Here is a 16,356-nt window from a genome sequence, read left to right as displayed (position 1 = left end):
GGAGGGCGGTGGAGGAAAAATGATCAGAAACAGACACACCCACAACTGACCCCAGTGCAGTCCATCTGAGCCTCTGCAATGGGTCGGGGAGGACCACGGGGTGCTCAAGACTCCCTCTGCAGCAGCAGCAAATTCCCCTTCTCCACGAGCTGGCACCCCCAGGAGCTGAGTTATAATTTGCATATCCGGTGTTGTACACCCAGAGCGCACTCTGAATGGTGCACACACACACTTGGTGATTCCAGTTTAAACAGGGAGTGACTCTGGTTAGGTGAGAACACAAGAAAACCCGATGTAACCCTCCAGGGTAGAACCGATGTAACCCTCCAGGGTAGAACTCCAAGGAGACAAGTGCCACCTGTGTGTACTCTACCATCCCAGAGCAAGCACACCAGGCACGGCTTCCTGCACAGCAAGCATCTTCTTTTTTTTTTTTTTTAAGATTTCTTTCTTTTATTTGAAAGGCAGTATTACAGATTGAGAAGGACAGAGGGATAGAAAGAAAGAGCTCTTCCACCCACTGGCTCACTCCCCAAATGGTCTCAACAGCCTGGGCCAAGTCAAGAGAAAGCTAGAAGTCAGGCGCTTCATCCTGGTCTCCCATGAAGGTGGCAGCAGCCCAAGCACTTGGGCCATCTTCTGCTCTGCTCCCAGGTGCATCAGCAGGGAGCTGGATCAGAAGTGGAGCATATGAGTGCCCACATGAGATGCTGGCATTGCAGGCAACAGCTTAACTTGCCAGCCCACAACACTGCCCCCCAAACGTCACCTTCTAACAGGTGAAGCAGAGAGGGAAGAAGAGAGAGAGAGAGGGGGTGACATTATCCAGTGAAGCACATGCAGATACCACCCGACCTAATATGCAAGGACCACCCCAAAGAACCTAACTTTAATGAACAACAGCCTCGCTCAGATCAGGGCAACTCAAACCGCTCACCTCTCAGCTCAGCCTCAGCTTCCTCATCTGTGAAATCAAGTGACTACTGACCCTAACCAATGGGATGACTGTAAGGGTCAGCGACAAGAAGGGTCTAGTACTGTGCCTTCCACACAGTAGGTGTTCAAGCAGGGCAAACCTGGGTCAGCATTTTGGCACAGCAGCCTAAGTCATTACTTGCAATCACAGCATTCCATATCAGATCCAGCTCCCTGCTAATGAGCCCGAGAAGCAGCAAACCATGATGCCCGTACTTCAATCACTGCCACCTATGTGGGAGACAGGCTGGATTCTGGCTCCTGGCTTCTCAGGGCCCAGCTGGGACTGCTGTGGTCGTTTGCGGAGTGAACCGGCAGATGGAGGATCTCTCTCCACCTCGCTCTCATTCCACCACTCAAATACACAGTGTTATAAACCTCTGCCGCACGTGCCAAGCATTGGGCTACAGACACAGTGAGGAAGGAGACCCCAAGGGAGAGACAGGATCAAGTATTGCTGTGATGGGCATAGCAAGACAAGCAATACAATCCCATAGGACCCTCACATTGTAGCCCCTTGTTCATGAATCTTCCATGTCCCCACGATGACTTGAATCACTTCCACCCTGCACCATCTGGCCAGTGAGGGCAGAAGAAGGAACCTGCCAGGCCCTGCAGTGACCCGGCGCTGAGAGCAGCACACGGTACAGGAAAGAGCAGAGATGCAAGCCAGCAATCCTGACACAGACCTTCCGCAGGCCAGACAACGGAAGGCAGAAGCCGGACCCACACAGGAACGAGATCAACATGGTCACCCCAAAAACGAGCCCCACCTGAAACCCTGCGTGTTCTCCATCCTCTCACCAACTGTTAACGCTTTCTTCAAGGTCAGCCAGGGCCCTCCCATTGGGAACCCAAAGGGAAATCCATCAAGACAGAGCACACACCTTCCCGCCTCTGCATTCCACTCATCATCTCCTCCAGGGTCTTCTGCAAGTTCTGGTACAAAAGCACATCCTGCTCCAGCTGCTTCCGCAGGGCAAAGATGTTGTTTAACTCAGCCTGCAGGTTGCTGACACTTTGTAGGAAAAAACAAAAGATACAGAAACTTTAAAAACAGACCTATTAGAGCTTAAGTCCCACAAGCCTTCTTGGTCATATTTATGCCACCTGTGGGTTTGTTTTCAGGGTTTTTCTGGCTGCAAAAGTAGAACACATGTTTATTATAGAAAAGTTACAATGTAAAATAATAAGACCAAAATTGACACGATTTCACTACCAATTAGCAAAGAACAGACTGTATTTACTTCTAATCTTCCCTATATTTTTCCAAGACTGAAATAATACTGGGCACACAATACTGAATTATGTACTCTTCACTAAATATTTACCTACATTTTGGGAGGTCATTTGCAAACACCATTGTTAATAATAATAATATTGCATTAACTCAGGTCAACAGCCCACCAGTTAAGTCATCTCGCACTGCTGGACAGCTGTATCCTATCCAGTCCTGTTACAGACCTAACGTATAGGTGGGAATAGCTGAATTCTCCTGAGTGTTTCCATTTGGGAAAAGGCCTTGAGTGGGTTTGGAAACGGAGGGGGGACTCCTCTTGGAGTCAGCAGGTGCTCAGGCTCCAGAAGTGAGGGAGAAAGGACCCTTGAAGTGTTGGTTTGATAGTTTAGAAAGGACGAGCGCCAGGGAGAAGAGTGAGCCAAAAGTAAGAGGGAGAAGAGACGCGCTGAAGTTCACTCCGGCTGGTTAACCAGCAATGTGCACAGAACGAAGGGACAGTCTGAGAGCAGAGATGAGCAGGTCAGGCTTCAAGGTCAAGGTGACACAGTTCGGAACTGTAACAGACAACTTGTGTAGAAGCAGAAGCCCAACCCTAACACAAACCCTAACACTAATACTTCAACCCAGAAGCCCAGGATCAACAGGTCACACACTCCCCAGAACATGGCCTCACCAAGACAGCCCAATGAGAGCACCTTCGGATACAGGAGCACACAGTAGCCATTAGCTAGCTAAATGTGCCCAGGTATGTCAAATGTAGCCAACACACTATGGAACTGAATGTTTCCCTGCAACAAAGGGAACTAAATTTGCACAGCCCAAGGCAGTGGCTACATGGATGGTGCCGATGCAGGATAAAGACTTGGGCTTTCAAAACTGCAACCTAGAGAGAGAGGGGCTGCTTAAATCCAGCTTTCACAGAAGCCCTGAGACTTTGCTGACAGCTGAGAGGCATAAATCATGCCTCATCCTACATCTCTGAGCCTAAAGCCTCCAGGTTATTTTCTTAAGAAGGATTCCCAGCAGTGCAATTACTGGGTCAAAGGATATGAGCATCTCTAAGACTATTGACGCACATCAGCAAATCACAAAGCCTACTTTTTAAACACCAAGGAAGACATCACACTCTGTTCAACTTCTGGCCTATAGTCCCCTAAGAGGCTCCATCAACATCTTAAACCATCAGTAAAAATTCATGAATATGTGTTTTTTTTTGCCATAGGAAAACATCTGGAAACGTTCCTGAGATTTTTCAAAAGGGTGTCCACACCCTAAAACGGTTGGGAATCCTGACACTAGACACACCTGCCAGACTCAAGACCCCCTTCCCCTTCAGAGACTTGTCCTCACTCCATGTATGGATCTGCAGACATAAATCAACCTATATTGGAAGGAAAATAAACTATTACGTCTAATCTCCCATGCCTGCTGCGTTGAGGGCAACACACTGTGAAGGCAGCCTTCAAGCAAGGAAAGGGGCCCCACCAGCAACCTGCTCCCAGTTCCATTTCAAGACGATCATGATGATCCATTTGTAAGGCTTGATGGAAAAACCACACAGAGGTGTCACAGCACAGCGCTCGCTTGGATGCAGCTGCGCTGGAGACGTTTAACCAGGGAAGAAAAGGAGACAGCTTTAGCGCAGCCCCTGCGATTAGGGCTGCGGAAAGCTAACTGCTTCGCTCCCTCTTCCATTCCTGACAGGGTGAAAAGTACACCACCGCTGCTCCTGTGCCTGTCACTTCTGTTTTCCCAACTCCAGGATCTATTCAAGGCGTGAGGAGTTGGTGGAACAAAGGGTGTTTTGCTCAGAAAGAAACAAAAGCCGTGCACAATCTTTTCTTTCTGGAACGGGGGCTAAAGGCTTAGGAAGAAGAGGTAGCTGCAGCAATGAGGAGTCCCAGAAGGAAGCTCAAAACAGAATGGCACTGCTAAGGAACTCCACGACTGTGGGCTAAATGGGGAATCAGCCCGAGTCCTGAACTGCACATCTGAGAAATGGGAAGAGTACATTTCCTTCTAGACTGTTCTGGGAATTTAGTGAGACACTATGTGGGGTACAACCTAGCATGGTACCTAACATAGGTCAGATGCTGAACAAATACCATACCTCCCTTTCCTCATGCCCCAGTTATTCCTACACAAGCACAGTGGTTACGAGCCCAAATTTCTGATCCTGATGAGTTTCTGGAATCCGTATTTGGAAGCAATGTTAGGGGTCATCTGGCAACATCTGGAGACATTTTGAATTTTATTACTATCATTACTTTACATGTATTTGAGCGGTGGAGATAAAGAAAAAGTTCCCATTCAGTACTGGTTCACTCCCTGATGTCTAAAATAGGAGCCCTAAGCTGACAGTCAGTGGCACAATGCAGGCTTTCACCTGCGTGGCACGAGCCGCTGAAGCATCACCGATGCCTCCCAGGCCACACTCCGAGGAAGCTGGAGTTGAGAGACAGAGATGGGAATTAAACCTAGGTACTCCAAAGGGGGCTGGCTGAAGACACTGTTGATCATTACAATTAGGGTGAGAGAGGGCAGGGATGCTAACGTTTGAGTAAAGTCAGGAACCCAGGCACAAGCCCGTGAGCTACAGGGAGGTACAGACTGTGCTACTCCACGACACAGGGGGTGCGTCAGCGAAGGCCTTGGGGACAGGAGCGCCGACCATCCTGAACTGCAGAGCCTCGGCTAATGCACAGAACATCTTCCAGAGCACATCTCCACTTCTGTAACACCAGGGGAAGGCCGCCCACTTCTCCGTGCTGCTGGGGAGGACAGAATGGAGGTGACGGAGACCCAGCTGCCCTGCTGAGCTTCCTTCCTCCTTCCCCTCCTCCTCCAGGTTTAGTCACAGCACATCCTGACTCTGCAGAGTCCTCACCTTCAGTGCCAGCTTCCAGACAGCGAGCAGTGTGAACATACAAAAGGTAGCTCCTCCTCCTCCTTTGCCATCCTGGGCCCTCAGGATACAGCAAGGTCTGGCGGTCCAGAGACTCCCCACATGCTAGGTTGAGGCAGCTGCGGATGTGGGGCCTGCATTAGCTCTTCATTCTGTTGCTATCCTGCACGCTATTTACTGGATGTCTTCTGTGCGAGGCAATGTTGGCTGCTCACACAGCATGCTCTCTTGTTTCCAAACAGCACTACAAAGAGGTTACCAGGCTAGCAGGTACACCAGGAGGTAGGCATTCATGTGGGCCAATCTTGCAATTTTCTCAAGATTCAGACTCAGAGTGAGAAACAGCTTCCCCCAAGAGCCCAGAGCTGCTGAGGGGCGCAGCTGGGGATCTGGGCCAAGGTCTGCTCCCCCTATAAATGCACCCCAAGTGTAAAGGTGAACAGCAACCCCTTGAAGCATCCTTGTTAGTCACAGCCCTCATCAGCCTCGGTCCCATCAAGTTGTGACTCTTTAAGAAAACCATGAAAAACTCAGAGCCATTGATGATACCCAGCACTAGAGGGCAACCACATCCACCCACAGGGCCTCTGCAGAACTGGGCCCTGGCCCGGCCCCCAGGCAGTGAAAACGACACGTGCCTGAACCTGCTGGGGGTTGGGAACTCAGCCCCTCCCAGCGGCGGAGGCTTCTTCCGAAACCCCTTCTGGGAGCAAGCCTGGTGGGGGTTTATCTGGAGTTGCCCCAACTAGGCTGCAGCTCCCACTGGTTTGCAGAGGACCAAGTATGAAGTGGGCAGGATCGAGCTGGAACACAATTCCCATTGGTTCAAGTGGATGACAGGGCTGGAAATAGAACTGACCCAGCGGAGACCGGTCACATTAGGCAGGGCCATAACATTAACAAGCACACTTGAGAACCATATCGGGGGGAAGATTCTGTGGGGGATGTGTAGGCCAAACCATATGGAAATTCTAACCCCATGGGTTAGTTCAAGAGATAGAGTGGTGATGGACTAAACTAGGTGTGGCCAAGGAGCCTGCCATCAATCACAGATTAAAGAACTGACAACAGTCTGGACTGGTCAAGGCAGCAGCACCCAAATGTGCATCCTGAATAGGGTGTGGGGTGGGCCGGGCTCCAATGTTTACCAGCTCATACAAGGCCAAATGGAAGGCCAGACTTCACCAGGCACTGGACTAAAACCCAATGGCATGTATGAGAACTAGGTCTGGGAGGGGATCAAGTGGAGGAACTTGGGAAACTCCCCTGGTGGGCCATAGTTCCCGCTGGTGAACATGTGGTCCAGACCTAGGGGTCAGACAAGCTGGGCAAAGTCGTTCCAACAGCTGGCTAATGTGTGAATCGGTAATGGAGCAGGGTGTACCGGACAGGACTGAGCAAACCTTAGCCCACAAGCGAAACTAGAAACCAGGATGGAGCACAGGTCATGCCGAGCTAGGCTCTTGCACCTACTGATCTGCATGAGCCAGGGATGCTAGGCCACAGTGTCTAAGGCAGGGGTCGGTACAGGTGAGGGGCTGAGCCAAGCTGAGTCAGAGCAACCACTGCCATGTGCACGATCTATGGCTGGGAACAGGCCTGGTTGGGGAGCTAAGGCGACACCCTAGCTGAGTTGAGGTGCCCACCAAGGGGCATATGGGCTGGAATGGGGGCTGCATTCTGATTGGGATACAGTTGTAGTCTCCCTTGGCACAAGTGTGGACTGGATGCACCGGACCAGGCCAGATTGCAACACCTTCTGTTGTTCTGGAGGACCAGGGTAGATGTGGGACGGACTAGGCTGGGTCTCAACCCCTACTGAGCCATGTAGGAGCTGTATGGACCATCTGTGGCTGGGCTGAAACATCCAACAGCAAGACCCAGATTGGGCTGAGGGCCCGTCAGGAAAAGCCACTGTTCCTGCTAGGACAGGAGGTGAACTGAGTGGTGCTGGCTCATGGACCCCCTGGTATGCGCAAAATCTGGCACTGGGAGAGGTTCTGAAGGAGGAGCCTGGGCAACTCCTCTGGCAGGAAACAGACCCAGCAGGTAAGCACAAGAAGCACGATAGCAAACAGCCCAGAACAGGCCATGGAAAGTTTCCCACTGGCATACATTTGGCATGGGTTGGGGGCAGACCAGGCTGAATCAGTTCACGTTGTCCACTGGCTAATCCGGACGCCAGAACAGTGTGGGTCGAACCAGCTTCAGTTGCAACAAAAGCAGCACACAATATGGAATGCCAAGGTGAGGTTGCCAGTGCTGGATGTGACTGCAGCGCTCAACAGCACACGTGACAACCAGAAAGGGAGGGGGCAGAGCCGGCAGGGGAATAAGGGGTGGTTCCCTTGCTGGACAGCTACTCCCACTGCAGAGCATGAGCTGGGATGGGGGCAGACCAGACTAGGCAGGGCTACAACACCTGTGGGCCTCATGTGGCCTTGATCAGGGAAAAGCCGGGCTGGCCTGATTGATCCTACTGGTGTAATCTACAATTAGAGTGGGTGAGGGTTGTTTGGGTTTAGCCGCAGCTGGCAGAAGCTGGCACTGGGGGCTAATTCTGTCAAGTTAAACCACAGAACCACCTGGACAGTGCATAATCCGGGAGTGGGAGTGGCCTGGGAGGGAAATAGAGGGCTCTTCCCTCTTCAGTTACCACTCCCATAGAAGGGCATGAAAACTAGGACAGGGACTGGGGTGGCTAAACAGAGGCACCCAACAACATCCATGAAGGCTGGATAGTTCAGCTGGCTAGATGGAACTAAGCTTTAATACCCACTGACATGTATGAGAGCCAAATGGGATGTGGGACAGACTGGACTAGTCTGCTGCACATACTGGCAAACCAGGGCAGGGGGCGGGCCTGGTGGGGGTTATTGTGGGTCGCTCCGACTAGGCTTCAGCCCACACTGGCCCGTGTGAGGGCCGAGTGTATGCTGGGCAGAACCAGGCTGGACTGCAGCACCCATTGGTTCCAATGGAAGCCAGGGCTGAAAACGGAACCAACCCAGCAATTGCAACCACCAGCTGATCGTGGTGATGGACTGTGCCTGGCCCTGTAGTTGCTAGTACGTACAGGAATCTGGTCTGGGAACACTTCAGACAAAGTTTCTTTGGGGAATCCCTCCAATCGAACTGCTGGACTCAGAACACTAACCATGAAAAGACAGAGGACAGAACAAGTAAACCACCTCAGCTATATGTTGGCAGTGAAAAACTGGGCAAATGGAGACTCCAAGATGGACTATGTCAATCAGTGGATTCTTCAACGACTTCATCGTGCTTGGAGTGGCGAGATTAGAAGCAATTCATAACTGGTGAACTGTCAAAACCACTTGAGAAAGATCCTCAGAGCATGCCCCACATCAGGGACCTGGGGTGGGTGGGAGACTGGGTGGGGCTTCTCCCTTAAAATCCCCTTCTACATCAGATATATGAAGGAAACAATACAGAACTAATTGTCTTACCCATCTTCCTGTAGGGTTTGAAGCTTTTTACCCTAATTATGTAAAAATTGTCAGAAAAGAAAGAAAGAAAGAAAGAAAGAAAGAAAGAAAGAAAGAAAGAAAGAAAGAAAAAAGAAACCAACCAACCAACCCCTTTTGGGGGGTGAGGCCTCAGCCCAGAACTCTATCCACGTTTCCATTTTCTCTAAACTCCCTTTGGATTTTAGCAAGCACCTCCTGATGTAAGTGACCAGCATTGGGGGATGGGCATTCCTGCACGGAACATTTCTGAGAAGGCAGAGCAGTCACATTCATGGTCACGGCCATGGCACTGGATGCAGGCCAGTTGGGAGGCCAGGAACACAGAAGCGACAACTGTCCTGGGGATGAGCTGGGCCTTTTGGCCAGGACAGCACTCGGGCTGAATTCTCAGTGTCAAGGGGCAGCTGAGAGTGGATGGGCCTGGGCTGGATGCAGAGCCCAAGCACATGGTGCTCACCACTCCAAAGTCACGGACACTCCTGGGCAGAAGCCACAGCGGGTGCTGGAGCCCCGGTGGGTGTTGCTTGTGTTTGGCTATGCCAAAAAAACCCACCCACACCAGTGAAATGGGTCCTCCTCCATGGAGCCGTTCCTAGCCCAGCTCCCAGGATGCCAGGTTGTGTTTGCCCCATGGACATCCCCACCCATTGCCTCTGTTTCAGAACTATCCTGAAACAAATGCCAGACATCCATCACATCCTTTCGATTGCCAACTATCCCAGCATGTGACAAGATGATCTCGTAGATTAAGAAATCCCTGAGGCCAGCCCCACAGTTGCAGACACGCACACAGGGGCCCAGAGCAGGCTGCCTGCCTGCCTGCCTGCAGACACCGCCAGCCAGCGAGTACAGAGCACAGACTACAGCAAGTCCACTGGCCGGCCACTGGCTCTCAGCACCACACCTCACTGACACCAGCCATCTCGGCCGTTCTGCGCACACACAGGTCACTCAACAAATGGACACCAGCCTGGGGCCTGGGCTCCTGCACTCAGTGCCTCTCTGAGCAACTCCCTTCACCGCTAACACTACTACTTATCTCCCTGAAGAGCCATGGGGAACACAGGAAGGAACACAGATGTGAACACTTTCTACATATGTCATAAAGAATTTTAAAATCCAAATAAATACTATGATATTTATACGCGAACTGTGGTGCCAAAAGTCAGGCAGATTGTAACAAGCAACAAGTATTCCTGACTTTTAACAGGGCCAGCACCATCCAGGTACTTTATCAGCTTCCCAGGAAACTGGCAGGACTGGGACGTCCCGGAGACCAGCAGCACTTATTCAAGGCACACATGTGCGGATCTACACACACTCGTGTGTGATGTCCAGACAACCCTTACCTGTTCGAGTCCTGCAACGACTTCACCAGATTGGCGTAGATGTCCTGCTCTTTCTTCAAGACCTGAATCAGCTCTTCATAGTCCGACTGCTGCTTTTCCTGGAAATGACAATGGACATCTGACATTAAGGGATGAATTGTAAAAGTCATCCTTATATTATGCAAATGGTGGGGGCTGGTTCCGGAAGGGGCGGCCCTGTGCCAGGTTCTGGCTCAGGCCACGGTCAGAGAGCACCACCTGCAGGAGGAGTAAGGAATGACCATCCATCAACTAGCCCAGCACCAAGCAGAGAGCTGTGCTTCCAAGAGGGAGCAGCTGCTAGGAAAGACTCCGACTTAGCCCGTGTGTTCATCAGGAAGCTGCCACCTCGAACAGCTGAAGGCAATGTTTCCAAGGCACCTCAAAGAATGCTTTGGCATACTTTCTTTTGCTCCAATGCAGACAGACATCCAAACCAAAACCTTACAAGTATTAGGGACAAGAGTCAGGGGAGGGTAATGAAGGCAGATGCAGGCATCCGTCTAATGACTAACACCAGGTAGGATGTGCAGCCCCCAGGTCAGGGTACCTGGGTTCGATCCCTGGCTTCAGTTCTTCATTCCAGCTTCCTGTGAATGCAGACCCTCAGAGGAGGCGATGGCGGTTCAAGGAGCTGGGTTCCTAGGAAGGCCTGGATTGAGTTCACAACTCCTTGCTTTGGCCCTTAGGCCATTACAGGCTTGATATTTCTTACTGCCTCTGTTTCTCTCCCAAATAATGTTCTTTTTGATTTTTAGGCATTAGGAACAAAGGATTTACGGCAGAGGAGTCAAGTGGGTAGCACGTAGGAGGCATCCAGAATAGGGTGTGAGGAAGGGATCAGAGATCTCTGCTACTTCCTGGCAGCTGACCACAGCCAAGCAACTCACCAAACCTCTGAGAGGCTCAGTCCCTGCATCTACGAGTTGAGCTGTAGTTTTGACAATTTTTTTCATTCAATTGTTGAATGCAGCCATTGTCTATATTCCTACTAAAGTCTTTTGGTTTTTGACTTGTTCTACTTCTTATTTGGTAAAATTTTAAGCCTTTGTACTGTAATGTAAATTTAAAACGTTATTTCAAAAGCTAAGAGAAAAAAAGAAGAAAGGTAAGGTAGAGGAAGGGAATATTATTATGAACTGTATCTACAGGGGTAGTGTAGTGGCTTAACAGACTAATCCCCTACCTTCAGTGTCAATATTCCATATGGGCACCAGTTTTGAGTCCCAGTTGCTCCAGTTCCAATATGGCTCCCTATTCATGACCCGGGGAAGCAGCGAAGGGTGTCTTAAGCCCTTGGGCCCCAGCACCTACATGGGAGACCCAAAGGAAGCTTCTGGGTCCTAACTTCAGATCTGCTCACCTCTGGCTGTTACGGCCATTTGGGAAGTGAGCCAATGATCTCTCTCTCTCTCCTCTTCTCTCTGTAAACCTGCCATTTAAATAAAAAATAATTAAATCTTTTTTAAAAAGAATTATATTTACAAAGGGCACTGAATCTATTAAAAACTAAAAAATTAAAATAAAAATTTAAATGCAAAAAAAATTTTAGCTTGGCAGTTCTGGGACTTTGGGAAATTACTTAACTAGGAGTCTTGGTATTCTCACGTGAACATAGTGGACAATGAGCACTACTTGTGGAGTTAAGGAGACGTTAAACTTGGAACTGTGAGGAACTGAGGATGGCTGAATAAATGGCTTAGCCGGTACTAGGACAGGCTATAAAGCCCCAGCAATGTGTAAGTGCTAGAGCTGTCCCACACAGGATGGTGACCCTGAGTAATGATCAATCGTGTACCGTGTGCTTGACACCTGCTAGTACAACACATCTTTAAGTGTTCTTTTCAGAAAAAAAAAAATCAGAACAATTCAAGGAAATAGATACATTGGTTAGCTTGATTAGAATGATCAATTCACCATGGACATTTACACATCACGTGTGCACCATCAATATGTAAGCTTTACTTGTCAATTATAACTCAGTAAAGTTCCAAAGATTTGTAAATGCTTAAGTAATGGCAACACGCTGTCAAAAGAACAGATGCCAATTTGAAAGGGCTTCCACCAGGCAAACCTGGGACAATTTGAGCATCAAAATAAATAATGACAGTAATAGATTATAGCCCACTGAATACAACATGCATTTATGAATCTATACTGATATGAATGAGAGGGACAGTAGGCTTCTCTGTATAGCAAATGACCATTAACCAATAGAGAAACAAGGATGAAATTGAAAAAATCCCATTTGGCAACCATCATGGCAATAAGTAATTCAGCAAAATAAACAAACAAACAAACAACTGCTAAAAACAGAGGGTGAAAATGTGAAGATCAGAGCATTTACTGATTCAAACACATCTCCCCCAAAATCTTTCCTACACACACAGGGAAAAGAAGTAACCAGACATTGTGACACCCAGCAGGTTCTGCCTAGGGTTACCAAGCAGGGCTCATGTCGGGACAGACGGAGCATCTGATGGCTTACTGCTAGAACACAGCGTCACTCCCACCCAACACGCTCGGGCCCAACTTAATCACCAAGGAATCCTCCCACAAACCCAAACTGGAGGACACTGTACAACTTAACTGGCCTGCACAAGTCAACTGTGTGAAGCTGAGAGCAGGCCACCTGGAACAGCTGCATCCCACACCAGAGTGCCCACTTCAAGTGCTGGGCAATCTGCTCCATCCTGCCTCCTGTGGATGCACAGCCCGGGAGGCATTAGGCGATCACTCAAGTACTTAGTTCTTGACACCACTGTGGGAGACACAGAAGGATTCTGCCACTTCCAGTTGTAGCCTAGCCAGTTCTAGCTTCTGTGGGCACCGAGGAAATGAATCAATGGGTGCAAGATCTCTACCAATCTATTTCTACCTGTATTCCAGTACACATCCCACAGGAGCGCTGGTTCAAGTCCCAGCTGTTCCACTTCCAGCTCCCTGTTAATTCACCCGCCCAAGTGCCAGGTGGGTTTTCAGCCTCCTGGCTCAGCCAGGCCACTGTGGTCACTTGGGGAGTGAACCAGTGGATGGAAGATCTTTCTATCTCCCTTTCTCTGTAATTCTGCCTTTCAAATAAATATTATCTTAAACAATTTTTAAGATGCCATTTCTTTAAAAAAGAAGAAAGTATCAAGGTCATAAAAGTCAAGAAACTGTAAATAACTATTTCAAACTAAAGAAAGGGCACTGCTGAGGCAACTGATATAACATGAACGGGCTGAGGACGGGAGGAGAGTGATGAGCCGGGGCTCAGGCCCTGACTGGTGCAGGACTGGGGCGACCTGCGAGAGCAAATACAGGCTCCAAGTATTCAGATGGGACAGAGCTTCCTCTTGGCAACTCGCTCTCAGACAGCCTAGGAACAGTTCCCAGAACTTTCAAGTTATTTCAAAATAATAAGAGAATAAAATGAAAATAAAGTTCATGTGAACAGGCTACTGGCCCCATGCCTGACATGGGGCAGGTGCTCTCAGAAGGCTGGGGAGGATCCAGTGAAAACCAGGGCTGCCCACAGCCTTTGTGGCTCACACTGACCCAAGCTTTCTACTCTCATTAAGGTACCACTCAGTAGGGCAGCCATTGCGGCGTAGCACATAAGGCTGCACCTGTGATGCCAGAGTCCCATACGGTGCCAGCTACTGCCTCAATGACTGCTTCCGTCCAGCACCCAGCTGATGGCCTGAGAAAAGCAGAAGAGGGCCCAAGAGCTGAGCCCCTCCCACCTCATGGGAGGCCCGATGCAGCTCCTGGCTTCAGCCTGGCCCATCCATGGTGAACCAGTGGATGGAAAATTCTCTCTACTCTCTGTAGTTCCAACTTTCAAATAAACAAATCTATCTTTTTAGAAAATTTAACTTTGTGACCTCTAATGGAAATTTAGCATTCCTTCCTTCTACTGGGAACTGAAGAAATATAGACCAGACCATATAAATCATAGTATCTCAGAGCAACTGTAATTTTTAAAACACAGTGATTTGGTGTATGCTATAGACAGCTCAGAAATCTTTACTTGATTGTTTATTTCAATTTAAGAGACAGAGAAATGAACGGAGAGACAATCCTCATCCAGTGATCCAGTCATAAATTCCATGGCAATCCCCAGACGTGGAGCCAGGAGCCAGAAGCTCAACCTGGGTCCCCCATGCAGATGGCAGAAACCGATCCCTTGAGCCACCACCACTATCTCCCAGGGTGGACGTTAACAGGAAGCTGGAGCCTCCAGCACAGGCAGGATCTAACCTAGGTGCCTCAGTACGGAACATAGATGTCTTAACCAACACCTTAACTGCCAGGCCAAACGCCATTTGTTCATTTCACAAGTTCAAAACGACAGCAGTCACAGTAGATCACCACGAGATCTTTTTACTTACCACATTAATAAACAACACTTCCACAGCATAATTCTTTAATTTTTCTAGCATGATTATTTTTGTTCTGATAGTGAATTTCAAAATATTTGGCTTTCTTGATAATCCTACGCATACATTTTATGCATTTTAACATGGCTTCCACAGACGGCCCAAAGGCTGTAGAGGCTAGAAAGACCACGTGGCCCTGACCCGGGAGGAACTGCTGTGTTTCCGACCTACAAGATGAAGGCTGAGGCTCTGCCAGCCAGCTCAGGATTCTAAGCACTGCTCCACCAGACTGGTCACAAGTTACAATCCAGACTTGCAGAAATGCAGGTCCTCTGGTAAATTACCCTCACGTCACCATCACACGCAGCTTGCTCCCAAATGCCTTTGTGCACAACTGACTCAATCCTCACCACCACACAGGGGGCTTGAGGGCTACCACACTGCTGTTTTAGAGAACAGGGGCTGTGGCACAAAGGGCCCCTCTGCCCAAAGTCAAGGTGGGAGGCAGGGTGTGGGTAGCAATGCGCATGCTCTTCAGCCCGTCCATCCCTGGCCACCGCGCATGAAACAGCATTGAGCCCCTGAGTGCGACACTGTCCCTGCCAGCCCCCAAACTCCAGCAGAGGGAAGCAAGAAAAGGCAGTGGCAAAATGAGAAACCACTGCTCCTTGAGTACCCACCATGAGAAGCACGACTGTCTAAGGGTGGATGATCTGACGAACTGTGTGACCTTGAACAAGGAACCCAACCTTTCCGTGTTTCAACAGCCTCTCCTATAAATGCAGGCGATAATTCCAGCTAGTTCCCAGGAGGTCAAACGAGTTAGTCTCCACCGAGTGCTGAGAACAAAGCCTGGCAGGATTAACGTCAGCTGTGACTGAGCTCGCAGCTCCAAGTGCTCTGCCAGCTACTTGACACAGACCATCTCTAATCACCACCACAGCCCAGGGACGCAGGTTAATCTCCCCATTTTTCAGATGCTGAGACTGATTCTCTGGAAGCAGACGTTCATCTTATGCATCCACTGAGCCAATACCTGGGGCTGTGCTTAGGCATGGACCTTCAAAGCCAATTACGGACTTCCAAAAAAAAAAAAAAAAAGAGTAAATAAATATTTCTGGTGGATGTAGAGGAGACTCGACGAATGCCAGCCTGTGGCACACACGCCCACATCAAAGAATCCCACCCGAGGACCCTGTGTCTGTGCCTGGAGAAGGACAACCCACTGCCTTGCAGGGCCTGGCTGCCAGCTCAGCTGCCTTCTCTTCTTTCAGGCGACCTTTTGAAACCTTCACAAATCTCTGCCCTACCACCCTCCTCCTCTGCATCCCAGAGGACCTGTGCAGACCCTCCTGAGCCTCAGGGCACCCCTCCAAGCCCAGGTTCATCTCAGCCCACTCTCACAAGACGCCCTCCTCCGACCCCAGAATGCCCTGTGTGCCCTTCAGCTCCAAGTCAGTGTGCCAACCACCTCATCAGAGACCCAAGGGCTCCTGGCAGGCAGCAGTGTCCCAAGCCAGACCCAGCAACTGACACAAATCAAATGCTGCCACAAACACTTGCTGAAACGATGATTAAACAGGTAAGAGGGGAACACAGGGACTGATATGAATCTTAAGAGCAGAGATTCCTGTGGAAATTCTGCATAATGAAAGCCAGAGTGAGTCAACGTCTTCCTAGAAGCAAATTGCTCACCCATGTTTAAATAAATGAACTCTTCGGAGCCATTTGGATCCCATTTCATCAATCACCTATTCCCCTGCGCTGAATCATGCCCCATTAGAATAAAGTCATGTGGCTCCCTCAGCAGAGCTGACAAACTAGTCCATCTCCTGAGCACAGAGGCAGTGGGCCCGGCGGCCCGGGGGCGGGAGAGCAGGACCATGTACCTGTTCAGCAGCAGAAGCCCAGGCAGGAGGCCTCTCATCACTGCCACACCGCCACTGGGGGGCTGACCCTAAGTGCATTGTCCACAGCCATTGGGTTAACCATTGTGGTCACCACCATTCCCTCATCC

The 16,356-nt window shown here is 49.7% G+C and overlaps 1 protein-coding gene across 5 annotated transcripts in view; it reads right to left on the bottom strand.

Moving 5' to 3' along the window:
* Positions 1-16,356, bottom strand: part of CDK5RAP2 (CDK5 regulatory subunit associated protein 2) — a 188,483-nt gene that overhangs the window by 82,906 nt on the left and 89,221 nt on the right. For all 5 annotated transcript variants that reach the window (XM_058672770.1, XM_058672766.1, XM_058672768.1 and 2 more), the window contains 2 exons: positions 9,958-10,055; positions 1,863-1,993 (listed from right to left, as the gene is read on the bottom strand). In XM_058672770.1, the coding sequence (XP_058528753.1) occupies positions 1,863-1,993; positions 9,958-10,055 (229 nt within the window). The remainder of the gene's footprint in view (positions 1-1,862; positions 1,994-9,957; positions 10,056-16,356) is intronic.

This window comes from Ochotona princeps, chromosome 14 (genome assembly GCF_030435755.1).
Source record: "Ochotona princeps isolate mOchPri1 chromosome 14, mOchPri1.hap1, whole genome shotgun sequence".
Taxonomy (NCBI): Eukaryota; Metazoa; Chordata; class Mammalia; order Lagomorpha; family Ochotonidae; genus Ochotona; species Ochotona princeps.
The sequence above is the reverse complement of the archived record's forward strand: the minus strand, read 5'-3'. Positions and strand labels throughout refer to the sequence as shown.